We start from the raw sequence: 16,852 nt of genomic DNA on the forward strand, positions 1-16,852 counted from the left end.
AAATAAAACACCCTGTCATCAGAGCAAAGATCTCTCCGACCCTCTCCCACCTACCTGTTCTGCTGAACGTTGCTACCCACCGTGATTTTCGCCTCTGCTCTCTTATCTTATTCCAAGCCAGTGGTTCTCCGCCTTTCCGGCACATTAGAATCACCTGGGAAGCTTTGAAAATTCCCCACGCTCAGCTGGCAACCCAAACTATATCAGCATCTCCTGGGACGAGTCCTGGATCCTCAGGTGATTTCAATGGGCATCTAAGGCCGAGAACCACGGCCCGGGTTTCTAATAGCACCTGGTGAGACCCAAACCAGTAACCCACCATCTCTTCTCAGAATATCAGACCTGTGCTTCCCACTGCCTTGTAGGTGCCTCTACCTATATGTTCCATGGGACCAACTTAGTAAGGACAAGCCTTACTTAGCCCCATAGCCCCTATCACACACCACAGTTCTAGAATACAGAGTTCAGCCATACCCCCAGGACCTAACATAGAAACTAGAAACACCCGGACTCCTCCGTCCTTGGTCCACTGTCGACAACGTGTTCTCCTCTTCGCCCACACCAGCATGTCTCCTTGGGAAAATGCCATGGAATTTTGCATTATATTAATCAGCTTGTTTGAATATTCAAATAATGATTACAGAGTGAATCAGATTTTCAGCAAAGTGTTCTCCCTGCCGCTTGCTTTGTATTTTCCCCGGCACAATGCCACCTCCCCTGACACCTGTACCTGGTCTGAGAAGCACGTCCTCACCTCTCCTCCCCTTCCTTCCAGGCACCATGAGCAGATGGTATCCATTTTCTCACACATTTCTGCCTTGGGACAGTGTTAAGCAGAGTAAAGCTCAAATCACTGGTAAAATATGGGAGCATTTTACCAAATGACAAATAATTTTCAATTTAATGATCATGATTTAATAACTATGTGAAAATGTTTTAGAAAAAATATTGCTAACTACATCCAACGTGTCATTTTGGAATGCTATAAAGTTCCCTTTTGAAATGAATGTACTTTTTAATAGACTTTTTCAAAGTAAATAAACAGTGGTAAAGGTGGGGCAAAAAGAACAGAGGTAGTTTTAATTGACTTATCACTAAGAACACTGGCTCCTTGGACTTGATAAGCCTTCACCTGCCTTTTCCGGAGTTCCTGCCTCTTTCCTCCAGGACTTTTTGAACTAATTGTACTGTGGACTGTCTGTGTTTCCTCGGCCTCCTCTCAAGATGCTGAGCACTTGGATGACAGTGATTGTGCCAGCCCCGTCTCAGAAACCCTGCCACCAAGAACATTCCACCCCAACATGAGCTGTGTCACAGGCACTGAAACAGACACCACCCAGGACAGGTGTCACAATCCTATCCTCCAGAGAGAAAAGGGCTGACCAAGGAAGAGGAAACTGCAAGAGAGAAGTCGGATAAAACACTCTGCTCCCTCAACACTCTCCAGAAATTCCATAGTGCAGAGAAGCCTTGCTGACAGACAAGTGCATATACTGGCCCAAAGTCGTGTTCTCCAGTCAAAGGTAGGAGACTATCCTCCTTTAATACCTGCCAAACTTCCTGAATAATCACACACTGCACAAAAAACTGAATGGCACCCTCACTAGTAATGCAAACGAGTTCTCTGGGGCCCTACATTCAAGTGGTTCCTAGTTACAGCTGTGTCTCATTTTAGGAAAAGATTTTGTTGTGGCTTTTAATCCCAGAACCAATGCTACATACAGACTGGGGAGTAAGAAATGGAGAAAACTCTAAGCATTGTTTAATTACAGAGGCTACTTAGTAATAAACTAGTCAGTTTCCTTCCTACTCTAAACTCATGATTTATAAAATTCAGTTCACTCAGAACTTTCCAGAAACACTCCTGTGGAATCTTTATCAAAATGAAAACTGTACATACCCTTTGGCCCAGCAGCTCCATTTGTAGGATTTGTCCTACAGATCTACTCACTCATGTGCCTGTGAACGTACCAAGATGTTCTGGTAATAGTAAAATGTTGGAAATCATCTAAACATCTATCATTAGGGAGCTGGTTAAAGAAACTGTTATCTGTACTCCATTCAATGGAGCACAATGTAATGCTAAAAATGAGTAGCTCTATATGTATCAATGTACAATAAGATCTAAAATATATTAAGACTGTGCAATATGCAAATATATGCAAAACAGTGCATATGGCATGCTCCAGAAAAATATATAAATATGTATTTTCTGGCACATGCATACATTTTATCTGAAAAAATCGCAAGACATGGTAAAATGTTGCCTCCAGGAGAAGCACTTGACATCAGAAGGCAAGAGGAATTGGAGGGACATTGGAATTCTTCTCTGCCCTTTTGAACGATGTACCATTTATAGGTATTACCTAAACTTTTTTTTTAATTTTAGTTTTCATTTTTTTGAATTTACATCCAAATTAGTTAGCATATAGTGCAACAATGATTTCAGGAGTAGATTCCTTAGTGCCCCTTGCCCATTTAGCCCATCCCCCCTCCCACAACCCCTCCAGTGACCCTCAGTTTGTTCTCCATATTTATGAGTCTCTTCTGTCCTTTTGTCCCCCTCCCTGTTTGTATATTGTTTTTGTTTTCCTTCCCTTATATTCATGTTATGTCTCTTCAAGTCCTCATATGAGTGAAGTCATATGATTTTTGTTTCTCTAATTTCACTTAGCTTAATACCCTCCAGTTCCATCCACATAGTTGCAAACTGCAAGATTTCATTCTTTTGGATTGCCGAGTTATACTCCATTGTATATATATACCACATCTTCTTTATCCATTCATCCATCGATGGACATGTGGGCTCTTTCCATACTTTGGCTATTGTGGATAGTGCTGCTATAAACATGGGGGGGTGCATGTGTCCCTTCAAAACAGCACACCTGTATCCCTTGGATAAATGCCTAGTAGTGCAATTGCTGGGTCAAAGGGTAGTTCTATTTTTAGTTTTTTTGAGGAACCTCCATACCGTTTTCCAGAGTGGCTGCACCAGTTTGCATTCCCATTAGATAAACTTTTTTAAAAGAAACACAGATATGAATTAAAGTAAAAATGCCCTTTTAATTTTATTTGCTGAACTGATAATCATTTTCTCCTCTTGTCCCACAAATGTAATAATGAGATACTCAGTGAGGGCTCAGTTTAGGTTTTAGCCCTATCTGCTTGACTGTCTCCATGGCACAGAAAATCCCTCAAGCTAACTCAATCTGCCTGGAAATCTATCTAAAGTCTCACAGGAGGAGCCAGTTCAGAGATTCAAAGTGTTCAAATTAGCCTAGAGTAAACATAAAAGCACATGTGACAGCAAGATCAGATGAGCTTTGAAATTTACCTGGGATGTCTTTACAACCATGTAAAATGGAGTTTATTTTGGCGTTTCTTTTGTGGCAGCAGCAGGAGTCAAAGTGCAGCTACTGGCTTGGCCCAGAGAAGCCAGCTGGTTAACAAGGTTTAGTCCAGAATTCCCAAGCTCCTAAAACCTTTGTCCATCTGGTAAAGAAAACACACACACACACACACACACACACACACACACACACACCACTCTAACCTCAGGAATCTCCTCTTTCTAAATATAGCAGGCAACTGCCTGGTCTCCAAGCTCACCCGCTGAAGCATTCTGTGCCTTCCAACCAAGGTGAAATGAGCCAGATGTAAACACGCCGTGACAGCTTCTGGCCCACATTGCCAAGCTGTTTTCCCTAATATTTCCTCTATTTCTCCACTCTGGGTTTCTACACAAATGTGTAAATCCCTGTGACTCAAATTTGTAAACATTCTTCTGGCCACTAATGCTGTTTTTCTCACCCTAACAAATGTGATTTCCTTCTTGGTCTCTGAAATTTGAGGTTGGAATAGCCTATTAGATATGGGCAAAGCCCCACCCCGTCTCCCATTTTATTCCTAAGAACCTGGAGCTTAGAAAACACAATGGATGGGTCCAAAGCTAATTAGGACACAGCCAATTAATTGTAATCTCTGTCTCCCCCCCGCCCCCCCAACCCCCCCCCCCCCACACAAATAACACAACCCCAGATTTTTTTTTCACAGGCTGTGGTTCTTTTAGAATTCATATCAGTGCCTAACAGAAAGGCCTGTTTTTTTTAAGGATGCTTCCAATTTAAGCAAAAGGTTAAGCTTCAGAAACATAATCTAACACACTCAAATGAGCAAGAGACAAATACAAACTGACTATACAGATGCAAAGGACCTAAACAATAGGTGTCAAAGGGCTTATAAAACTTGGAGGCTGGCAACAATTCCATATTGAGGAACCTTCCAGGAATGTTCAAGGATCCTGGAAATCCTTTATCCCATGGAAATGTTAGAACGTACCCACAAAGGTACGTGTGCATATGATCCCTGCAGCACTTTCTCTAATAGTGAAAAACTTAGACAATCCAAATTATCTTTCAAGAGGAGACAAGGTAAATAAGCCATGGTGTATCCACATAGCAGAATTCTCTGCAGATATTAAAAAGAATATACTATGTACAGGTACTGACATGGAAGAGGTCTAAGTCATAGTATTAACCAGAAAAGCAAAACACAGAATAATTTATATAGTATAATCCCATTTATGGGGAAAAAAATACACATACAAAAAAGAAGAAAAAAAAGCGTATTAAACAGTTGACAGTTGGTTGTCAGGAAAGTGGGTTCTTTACATTTCCATATTCTTTGATGCTATTAAGACAATGTATTCGTGAACTATCTGTGTAATTTTTTTCACCTTTGTACTATAAGATTAGGTCATTCATTCACATGGTTAACTTCCACCCCAAATCTCATCATCCCCAAGTCATCTTTACTTCAGAAAATAGCACCATCATTCACGTAACTGCTAAAGCCAGAACATTTGAATCATTCTTGACTTCACTGTTTAAGGACCTTCACTGTTTAAGAATCAAACAGCAAATCCTGTGGGCTCTATGCGATTCTTGCCCCACTGTATCTATTCTACACACGGTGGCCCCCAGGATCTCCCAAAAACACAAGTAGGATCACATCACAACCTCCCATGGCTTCCAGTTACACTTAGAATAAAACCCAAAATTCGTTTTGGGACTCAAGACAAGGCCTGGCTCCTGGACTCTCTCCCTGTTCATTTGCCATCATTGTTTGCCAACCACACTGGCCTCTCTGCGGGTCCTCAACACACCATGCACTTTGCCACCTTGTGACTTGTGCACCTGTTACTGCCACCCTAAAAGCCATTACTCTAGGTCTTGAAGGACATGTTAAGAGCGGAGCAGGACTCCATATTTGTTGAATAAAAGTCTTCCTTTGACAGCAAAAAATGTATCATTTGATATTCACTGGGTTATAATTTTAAAAATCAAAACTAAGGTCAGTCATAAATTTAAATCTGGGGGCACCTGGGTGGTTCAGTCGGTTAAGTCTCTGACTCTTAATCTCAGCTGAGGTCTTGACCTCAGGGTCATGAGTTTAAGCCCCATATTGGCTCCATACTGGGTGTGAAGACTACTTAAAAAAAGAAAAAAAAATGAGGGGCACCTGAGTGGCTCAGTTGAGCATCTGCCTCTTGATTTTCACTCAAGTCATGATCCCAGTGTCACGGGATGAGACTCGCATTGAGCTGAGCCTAGTAGAACCTGGTTGAGATTCTCTCCCTCTGCTCCTCTTCCCCGTTCATGCACGTTCTCTCTCTCTCTCTCTCTCTCTCTCTCTCTCAAATAACATTTTAAAAAATTGTGTAAAAAAAAAGAAAAAGAAAAAAGAAATTTAAATCTAGAAAAAGCAGGTTGTTGGCTTCATATTGGTATCTCTCCCTTGCATAGCTTTTTAAAATGCAGCGTCCTTGAGGTGCCTGGGTGCCTCAGTAGGTTAAGCGTCCGACTTCAGCTTAGGTCATGATCTCACGGTTTGTGAGTTCAAGCCCCATGTCGGGCTCTGTGCTGACAGCCTGAAGCCTGCTTCAGATTCAGTGCCTCCCTTTCTCTCTACCCCTCCCTCCCCTGCTTGCACTCTCTCTCTCTCTCAAAACTAAACATTAAAAAAAATCTTTCTAAATGCAATGGCCTTGATGAGATAACAAAGTCACCTTCATGAGTCCCTTTCTCCAACAGCTCAGTGGTGATCCCTGTTCCTCCCTGACCCATTCTCATTTCATCAGTTCATGGGGTTTGTGATCATTAGCTTATATTGACCAGAATTAGGAAGTCCAGCCTGAGGCCTCTGCCCAGAGGGACGCTAACTAGCCTTATAAAAGCAGAAACCAGAAATTCAGCCTCCAAAGAACCACCATCCTAAGCCCTGGGATCCTGAAACTGATCACTCAAATGCATCTGAGGTTAAAGCAAATGGAAGCAAAAAGTCCCCAAATGAGGCTAAATGAAGAAAATATACTGAGCACTGTCCACTTAATCATCAAGTTTTATGGGACAAAATAAAGGGAAAAATCTAAGACATAAGACAGTGCCCAACAAAAAGATCTACAGACATCTCAGCAAAGAAAATGCACCACTGGTCAATAAGCACATGGAAATACGCTCAACATCATTAGTCATCAGGAAAATGAAAATTAAAACCAGGATTAACCACTTCACACCCACTAGGAAGGCTGCAATCAGAAAGACAGACAATAACAAGTATTGGTGATAATGCAGACAAGCTGAAACCTTTGTACAAAGCCAATGGGAATTTAAAAGGATGCTTCTGCTGTGGAAAACACTTTGGCAGGTTTTTAAAAATTAAATATAAGTTTACCATACAACTTAGCAGTTCTGCTTTCAGATAAGAAATGAAATAAGAAATGAAAACATATGTCCACACAAAGACATGTACACAAATGTTCACTGCAAGCATTTTTCATAAGAGCCAAAAATGAAAACCCAAATGTCTATCAAATGGTGAATGGATCAAGAAAATACGATTCACACATGGAATACTCTTCAACAATAAAAAGGAACAAACCAACACATGCCACAACACAGATTAATCTAAAAACACTATACTAACTGAAAGAAGCTGGATACAAAAGACCATATAATGTATGATTCAATTTAGCTTTTTCATAGACAACAAATCTATAAGGGGTAGAAAAAAGTAGATTAGCGGTTGTCTGAGGCTTGAGGTGAGACTAAAGAGTGCCAATTGGAGGTGAAAGAAATGTTCTAAAACTGGAATGGGGTGATGGTTGCATAATTCTGCAAACTAACTACAAATGAATTGAACACTTAAAACTGGTGAATTTTATACTTCAATAAAGCTCTTAAAACAACTCCCCAAAACATGCTGCCTTGAAACAAATGGCTACTTTAAAAGGAATAACCATAGGGGCGCCTGGTGGCTCAGTCAGTTAAACGTCCCACATCGGCTCAGGTCATGATCTCGTGGTTTGTGAGTTCGAGCCCCCGCAGCGGGCTCTGTGTTGACAGCTCAGAGCCTGGAGCCTGCTTCCGATTCTGTGTCTCCCCTTCTCTCTGCCCCTCCCCTGCTCGTGCTCTGTTTCTCAATAATAAATAAACATAAATATATAACATTCATGAGAGGCATTTGTAAACGGATAGGTCAATTCCTAACTTCTAGTGATCAATCCATGGGGGGAAAAAAATGGAGAGGAGAAAAAAAGTTTTTTTAAGATTTTAAAGGAGAAAGAATAGTCTTTCTTCATGATAGTTGTGGATAATCATAGCCCAACAAATAAGATATTCAGCCATAAAAATGAATGAAATTCGGACACATGCTACAACATGGATGAACTCTGAAGATATTAAGCTAAGAGAAATAAACCAGGCACAAATGGTCAAGTATAGTATTATTCCACTAATATGAAGTACTCAGAGTAGTCAACCTCATGAAAAAAAAGCAGAACACACGTTACCAGGTATTGGGGGTAGGGGAGAATGAGCAGTTAGTGTTTAATGGCTACATAGTTTCAGTTTGGGAAAACAAAAAAATTCTGCAAAGTGATAGCACTGATAGTTACACAACATTGAGAACGCACTTAATACCAATGAACTGTACACCTACAAAAGGTTAAAGTGGTAAATTTTGTGTTATGTTTCTTTTATCACACACACACACACACAAACACACACACACACGGAACAATACTCAACAAACTCAACAATAAGGAAACTCAACACAATTTTTTTTTTAATGTTTTTATTTATTTTTGAGACAGAGAGAGGCAGAGCATGAGCAGGGGAGGGGCAGAGAGAGAGGGAGACACAGAATCGGAAGCAGGCTCCAGGCTCTGCGCTGTCAGCACAGAGCCCGACGCAGGGCTCGAGCTCACAGACTGTGAGATCATAACCTGAGCCGAAGCCGGATGCTTAACCGACTGAGCCACCCAGGCGCCCCAACAACCCAATTTAAAAATGAACAAAAGATCAGAAGAGACACCTCACCAAAGAAGATACACAGCTGGAAAATAAACATATGAAAAGATACACAACATCATGTCATTAAGGAAATACAGATTTAAAAAACAGTGAGACACCACTACAGGCCTGTTATAATGGCTAAATCCAAAGCACACTCTGCCTTGTCAGTAGGGAGCCTGATGCAGGGCTTGAACCCAGGAACCATGAGATCATGACCTGAGGTGAAGTGGGATGCTAAACCAACTGAGCCCCCCAGGCGCCCCTGACAACGCCAAATTCTGACGAGGATGTAGAGCAACAAGAACACTCATTCTTTACTCACAGGAAGGCAAAATGGCACCACACTTTGGAAAACAGTTGGGCAGTTTCTTACAAAACTGGAATACTTGATCCGCCAGTTGTGTTCCTTGATATTTACTCAAATGAGTTAAAAGCCTATGTCCACACATGAACCTTCAGACAAATGTTTGTATCAGCTTTATTCCTAACAGCCAAAACTGGGAAGCAACCAAGATGCCCTTCAATAAATAAGTGGATACATTCATATGGTACATCCAAAGGAGTATTTGCCAGTGATAAAAAGAAATGAGCTATTAAGCCACAAAAAGACATGAAGGAATTTTAAATGCATATTGCTAAATGAAAGAAGTCAATCTGAAAGGCTAACCACCCTATGATTCCAGCCGCCAGCATATAACACTCTGGAAAAGGCAAAACTAGGGAAATAGTAAAAGAGAACAGTCACTGCCAAGAACAGGGGCACAGGAATGAATAAGTGGAGCACGGGGGATTTTTAGGGCAGTGAAACTATTCTGCATGATACTGCAATGGGCAATACAAGTTATTTAACATTTGTCAAAACCCAGAGAATGTACAATGCAAAGAATGGACCCTGATGTAAACTTTGGATTTTAGTGAATAACCCTATCACCACACTAATGCAAGGTGTCAATGACAGGGGAAATTGAGAGGAATAGGTATGAAGGGCTGGTATGAGAACTCCCTATACTTTCCACTCAGCTGTTCTGTAAACTTAAAACTGCCCTAAAAATATTGTCTTATTAATCATAAAATGAAGGGAAGAGACGTCAGACCTCTGTCAGTAGGTTGAGAAGTAGAAGTAGAAGAATTTTTTTCTTTTTTTGAGAGAGAGAGAGATAGCACACGTAAGCAGAGGTGGAGGAGAGGGAGACAGAGAATTCCAAGCATGTTCCATGCCCAGCGCAAAGTCCAACTCAGTCTCAGGACTATGAGACCATGACCTGAGCCAAAATCAAAAGTCAGGTGCTTAACCAACTGAGCCACCCAGGCGCCCCATAAGGAACTTTTAAGTTAATGTTACATAAAAACTACAAAATCTTGTTTGGACTTAATTTACTGTTGTTTATGTTTGTATGACTAATATTCCAAATGTCAGCATTACAAATTACCACCATTTATAAATAATTTGCAAATGCCTCTTTCTTCCCTTTAATTTGCAAGGTGCTAAAGCAAAGCAAAGGAACTGGGAAAATGTTTTTGCTACTTAACTCCATACCCATTTGTCTTATTAGGATTTTGTAAGTAATATAATTACTCCTGAACACAGGAGACTGGTAATGAACATCCTTTGGGAAGCCATTCAAGAGGGCTCATCTCACTACTACAAAAAGCCTATGACAAATCCTAAAGAACTACAAAAGTGTGACATGATTTAAACCACCAACTCTTTAAAAAAATAATGAATTCAAAAAGAAAAAATAATAAAGCATGCAACACTTCATGTTGAATTTTTTCACTCTTGTTTAAATAAGTATTGAGAATAAACCATTTTTCTTATCAAATCAGACCCAGGAATAGGTTTCTGGCCTTCCTGTTTGATGTTTTATTATCAGCTAAAAGAGAATCACTTCCAATTATAAAATAAATAAATCATGTGATATACAGCACATTGACTACTGTTCATAGTGGCATAGAGTATGTTTGTAAGTTGCTAAGAAAGTACATCTAAAAGTTCTCATCACACACAAAAAATTCTATAACTGTATGGTGACAGATGTTAACTAGATTTATTGTTGTGATCCTGCACAACATACACAAATACAGAATCCTGTTGTACACCTGAAACTAATACAAAGTTATATATCAATTATAGCACAATTTACATTTTTTTTAATTAAAAAATAAATTAATGTGGGGCGCCTGGGTGGCTCAGTCAGTTAGGTGTCCGACGTTGGCTCAGGTCATGATCTCGCAGTTCGTGAGTTCGAGCCCCGCGTCGGGCTCTGTGCTGACAGCTCAGAGCCTGGAGACTGCTTTGGATTCTATGTCTCCCTCTCTCTCTCTGCCCCTCTCCTGCTCACACTGTTTCTCTCTCTCTCAAAAATAAACATTAAAAAAATGTTTTAAATAATAAAATAAATTAATACTATAAAAGTATACATTTTTTTAAAAATTATTTTTAAAAAGAATCACTGATAACCACTCACTGATACCAAAGATAAACTCTAGCACTTTATAAAGGCAAGAGACACCCAGACTCCCATCATTTCCCTTCTAGCCTATAATGGTTCTTTAATCCTATGATGGAAACACAAAACTTCAAAGCACAATACAAAATATTAGCTATTCATTGCTACCCAGGTTTCAGAGTCTGAAAAAACAACAGACACAATACTTTCACTTAATCTAGCATGTGCCACATGCTTCTCCTTTCTAGGGTCTAGATCTATGAAGAATTTGCATCTTCAGTACTAATATGGTTACTGAAAACACTCAAGGGTCATGTTCAAGAGAGTCCACTGCCTGCAGTCCATTGCTAGGTTCAAAACCTGGTTGTATAACTTACTAGCTATGTAACCTTAGACAAGTTGCCCCAAGTCTAAAATACAGAAAAATAAGAATATTCACTCACAGAATGGTGGTAAGGACTAATGAGACTAATGTGGACACAGCATAGGGCCAGGCACTTGGTAAATGCTCAAGAAACAAAAACACATCATCCCAAAAGTTTTCATAAATACTACAGACTCAAAATATACATTTACTTCATTTTGTTAGAAAGAAAGAAAGAAAGAAAGAAAGAAAGAAAGAAAGAAAGAAAGAAAGAAAGAAAGAAAGAAAGAAAAAAGTGTCACCCAGCAGGTAAGACCCCAGAGTAAGGCTTTATGGAGTATCACACATGCTGCCCCAACTTGACTGAAAGTTCACAGAAAGAACGGGCTAGATTCCTAGTTTTATTTTGGTCTCCTCTGTGTCCATCACAGTACCAGGAACTAGAACTAATCCATTCCCCACTCATGAGTTTGAAACACAAAGGAGCACACGTGGGTTCCTCCCAGCCCTGGGAAACAGTTCCATCTTTGGGATATGACCTCTACTTAAATGCCCCTGAAGAAGAGTAGCATATAGATTCCAAGTTCCCCCACCTGAAAGTCCAATGAAAAACTCTGTTCCTAAAGTTGGTCACTACCACCTAGGACGAAACTATTAAAATTGCACATGTGATGTTCAGAATAGACAAATCTATAAAGACTGAAAATACTTTAGTGGTTGACAGGGGCTGGGGACAGGGGTAGCGGGGAGCTGGGAGAAAATGGGGAACAATGGTTAATGGGAATGAGATTTCTTTGTGGGGATGACTGCACAATTCTGTGAATGTAGTAAAAACCAGTGAACTGGATTCTGTAAGTGGGTGAACTATACAGTAAGGTAAATTATACCTTAAAAAAGTTGATACCTTAACATCTGAATTTTTGCCCCACCCCTCCCATCTTAGATTATCAGAACAAGGGTATTCATTATATCTCATTAAGCAGAAGCCAAATTTATAGCCATAAGTCCACACAACCCAACTCTCAAGATGGAAAGACACAGTTCCTGAAAACCCACATCACTCCTTAAAACCAATAGCCGAATTCACTCTCATTTCTATGAAACCATGTTTGGTTTGCCACTGGGTCCATGACACCCGCTCTGAAGTCCAATGCATTCTGCAAGCTTTTCCTGCAAGACAAGAGAGAGAGGCAGCCAGCCCAGCCACTGAGGGGAGATGTTAAGCTAGCCGGAAGGTTGAAAATTTAAGTTACCAGAATGTTATTAGGAACAGAAAGAATGTTGGGAGGCTTACTACTATTTTTTTTTTTTTTTACTTGTGGAACTTTTTGGCATAACCACAACATTATGCAAAGAGGATTGCCAGGACTCTTCCCACTGTAACCAGTGGTTAACACATACACAACTGTGTAAGTTATCAACAAGTGGCTTGAAGAAGGCATATTGCTTAACTCCCTGCACCCAAACCAAAAAATGTCCCTCTGCTCGTAGTAACGTTTGCTCTGAGTCTTGACAACCCCGAATGCTGGAAGATGATTACAGCCACCAACAAGTGAGCAGTGCTATGCACCAGGCTCTAAGCTAAGTGCTTTCTTTATAAGCACTGAATCATTTGATCCTCACAACACTAGAAGGTCAGGGTGGCTACTGCACAGGAGGAGCTCAGTCAGGCTCAGTGACTTGCCCAAAGTCAACCAGTAAGTGAGTGGGTTAAGATTCGAACCTAGGAAATCCTAAAACTTAAATCTGCAACTTCGTTTCCAGCTACTATGGTCTCTACAGAAAGAAAGAAAGCCTTGAACATACAAATTCCTCCCAACTGAGACACTGATTCATCAGGGTAAGAAAAGAGTCCTGAACACAACAGGAGCACCCACAGGAAAGACCTAGACAAATAGGTGAGATCTAGGTCCTTTAGGTGAAAATAGGTCCTTTTTCAGGACAGAAAAAGCTGACTGTCACCAAGGTAGGTCCCAAATTATTTTATTGCTTATCTTCTATGTATCCAGATCAGAGGCTTGGACTCCAGGGAAAAACTTCAAGGGGGTTATTTGTTTATCAGATTCTCAAGGGGATTCAAAAGACAACAGACCTAGACAACAGTTCTGCTTGGGGGTTAAGTTAAGCACAGGCAACTCTGGAATCAGACAACTTGGGTTCAAATACATTCAAATGCTGTGTCACCTTGAGCAGGTGACCGACCTCTCTGACCTTCAGTTTCTTCATAAATAAAATGTTAAGTAGTAACAACAATGATCTAGCTGAACTTTAGCAATCCCAAGAGGCCCGTTTTATTGCCTCAGGTTAACACACAAAAGAAATCTAAACCCAGAGTTCTGTGAATACTAATTATAAAATAAAACCATAAAATTTTATAGTTGGAAGAGGCTATAAATCATCTAAACTAGTGTTATTTATATAATTGTCTATTTTTTTCTGTGTAATTAGTTTTAAAAATACCGGCTGTACATTTTCAGTAGTAAGAAGGATGAACAGAAGAAAAATAATACACAAACACTATGACAGTAACATACACTGTATAAGCTCCTAATGATAATGGAATGCCTCAAATCTGGGAAACAGTGATCAACTCCACCCTTTCCACTTAAGAGGTCACATGACCTATTCAACTAATAGTAGCAGTTGAAGAGTATAGTTAAGTACAGCTGGATATACAGGGATTAGAACATTTAGTTCCTCGCTAGTCTTTCTCCCAAGTTACAGGTCTGCTCTATTCCATTAGACAACTTAAATAACTCTTAAACCCTATTACTGCATTATTCCCTCCTACCCAAAGAATTCTGACCCCTGCCAAAGAAATAGTAGCAGGCAAATAAACTGCCAGTCACACAAATGCACCCTACTCATACTCAAGGCAGACATACAAATGCAAATGCAATTCAATTCATACAAATGCAATTCCAAATACTCGCAGGCTTGGTCTAGGAGATCCATTCTGGGTGAGCAGGATGGGGAAGGATTAAGAGCTCTGTATTAGCAGGAACTCCAACTCTGGCTCAGACCATGCAGGGGTTCAAAACCAGGTCCCACTGATAACAGCTGTGTGGCGCTGGACTAAAGATTCACCAAGCTTGTTTTCTCATTTGTAAAATAAGTAACAGACAATTCACTGGCGAGGAATCAGTCTCTGTAGCCACAGGGCAGCAAAATATTCACTGCTACATAGTCAGGGTCCAGGGCAGTAACCAGCACACTGCAGGAACTGTGTATATTTACTGAAATAAGCAGATGCCCAATTAAAGCCATTACTACCTACCTCTACATTTTTAGAAGCATCAGGGTCACAAAATGACATCTCAGGCACTTGACTTCTGTTAAGTCTCCTTTAAAGAGGCCTGGGAACAATTCTCACAGGTGGGACCCCACTCTGCCAATGTAACCTTTCTTAGCTGAAAGACCTCACCTATTAAGATACCCATCACACAGACAGGAAAAGAAAAGCCAAAGACAGTTCAGTTCCACTATCTTCCTTCGTGTCATTCCCGGTTCTCAAAACTAAAAGATGAACCCAACTATTTTTAAATGGGTAGAACTGTGAAGGCACCAAAAAGGACCGCCCAATCCAAGAAGCCCATCCCTAGAACGCTCTCATTTGGCCAGGAGAAACTCTGGCTTTGCAAAAGTCAAGGGACAATCACACACAGAATGCAAATTTCAGTGCTCCCCTACCAAAAGGAAATAAGCAAAAATAGTTTCACGAAAGGTTCCAGAATCTTTCAGGACGAGTTTAAACCTCTCCTTTCTGAGTGAGGACGTTGGACATTTCCTCCAAAATCCTGGAGTTTTCAAGGATAATGGGAGAGGTAGAAAGGAGAGCGAGGGAGCGGGAGAGGGAGACAGTCAGGATATGCTCGTTCTATTTTTAAACCCTCGCCCACAGTTTAGAGTAAAGGAACACTCTGATGCTGTACTCCCACCCCTGTCACCTTCTGCTAAACACAAGAATCCGAACCTGCACACGTACACGGCCCTGGATTACTGGCTGCCAACACTCCCCAGAACCGTGAGCTAAGCAGCCCTTCCACCCAGCCCTTCTCTGGCACCGCCGGTGCCTTTCGGAGAAACGGGCGGCCCGGAGACAGCGAAGCAATCACCAGCCGCCTTCTCCTGAGGGGAGGCAGCGCCCCCTTGGCAGGGCACGTTCCAGTTCCCTGGCTGGGTACGCAGGGGTGAGCAAGTGTTCCCTCACGGGAGCCGCAGTGGCGGACGCGATGGGGTTTCCCGACGGGGTGCGGCGCGCCGGGCACTGGCGTCCCAGTCCCGGGACACCTGTGTGCCGCGCACACCCAGTCGCGGTGCCCCGCGAGCACCACTCGCCCTCGGTCACCTCCCGGCCATCCCAGAAAGCCAACGGCTGGGCGGCGGGTCTCCTTCCTCATCGACTCGCCCATCTTACGTCCCCGTCTCGCCCCACTGCAAGCACCTACACCCGTCCCTCAGTGACCCCCGGGGCGGAACGGCAGCCGGCGCGCGGGTGCCCAGGGCCGAGAGCCGCCCGACGGCCCTCCCGCCTCAGGGCCCCGTCCCCGCCGGACTCGGGACACTCACTCTTAAGCGCGCTGATGAGTGACTTCCCGTCCTTGATGAGCTCCTTGATGAATTTGTTGGTCTTGTCCAGCTCCGCTTCGTGCGACTTGAGCGTCTCTCTGAAGTGCGGGCTGTCGAGGCAGCAGTCGCTGAATTCGAGCGCGGGGAGCCCCATAGTGGCCGAGTCGCCCAGCCGGGGGGCGCGCCTCCCCCGGCGCCCCGGAGGCCCGCAGCCCCAAGCACGCGCGCGGCGGGACCCCGGCCGGGACCCCCGACGCCCGCCGGCTCCACAGGTGTGGCGCCGGCTCGCCCTCCGCGCGGTGTCCGCCGGCACGCAAGACTCCTGACCCGCGCGGGCACCCAGCGGAGGGGCGGCTGCTCCCGCGGCGCGCAACGGAGTGGTGGGCGGGCAGGAAGCGCAGCGGCGGACCCGCGGCGGTGCCGGGAAACGAGAAGCAGGCGAGCGAGTGCGGCCGCCGCCTCCCCGCCTCCTTTGCCAGTTCGCTCTCCAGCAGCCTCGAGCGCCCTCTCACAGCAGCCTCGGCCGCCCCACCGGCGTCCGGGCCGCTCGAACCTGCTAGCGATGACCTAATCTCAGCCGGACCAATCAACGTGCCCGTCTCAGCCCGACCCCCCTGCCTCCCGGGGACACCCGGCCATTCCGCGGCTTTGACCCAATCAGCGGGGCCTAGAGGCGGGGCCTCGGGCGGGGGGCGGGGCCCACGCCACCGCCTAGGTCCGCAACACAAGCTCCGCCTTCTCCCGCCGGCGCTGTGTTGCAGACCCGGAGACCAAGGGGTGATTGCTGCGGTGCACGGGCCCTTGCCACTCCTGATCGTGGCGACTTGCCGCGGCCAGGGTCCGAAGCCGAGGTGGTGCGTCTGCTGGTCTGAGAACCGAGGATCCTAAATGGGCGGAGCATGAAAAAACTGGGAATTGGGGCTGCAGTTCCATTCAGCCCGCCCTGCACGGCTGAGCAATTGAGCTTTCACTCAGAACGCACCTCCCTACCCCGGGAGAACTTCGAGCACACGGAACCACCACGTCAACCCTAAACACACGCTTCTTATTCCAATCAGAGAATATGTGCATCTTAAAATGACAAGCTCTTCTTGCCTGCAGTCTTCCGCCCCCCA

At 43.4% G+C, this 16,852-nt stretch overlaps 1 protein-coding gene across 2 annotated transcripts in view; it reads right to left on the reverse strand.

Moving 5' to 3' along the window:
• ARHGAP26 (Rho GTPase activating protein 26) overlaps positions 1–15,923 on the reverse strand; it is a 427,067-nt gene extending 411,144 nt beyond the window's left edge. For both annotated transcript variants that reach the window (XM_040453965.1, XM_040453947.1), the window contains exon 1: positions 15,738–15,923. In XM_040453965.1, the coding sequence (XP_040309899.1) occupies positions 15,738–15,891 (154 nt within the window). In that variant the 5' untranslated portion in view covers positions 15,892–15,923. The remainder of the gene's footprint in view (positions 1–15,737) is intronic.
• Positions 15,924–16,852: the final 929 nt, after the last annotated feature.

The sequence above is a fragment of the Herpailurus yagouaroundi genome, unplaced genomic scaffold, assembly GCF_014898765.1.
Source record: "Herpailurus yagouaroundi ecotype Mexico unplaced genomic scaffold, PumYag 29, whole genome shotgun sequence".
Lineage (NCBI taxonomy): Eukaryota > Metazoa > Chordata > Mammalia > Carnivora > Felidae > Herpailurus > Herpailurus yagouaroundi.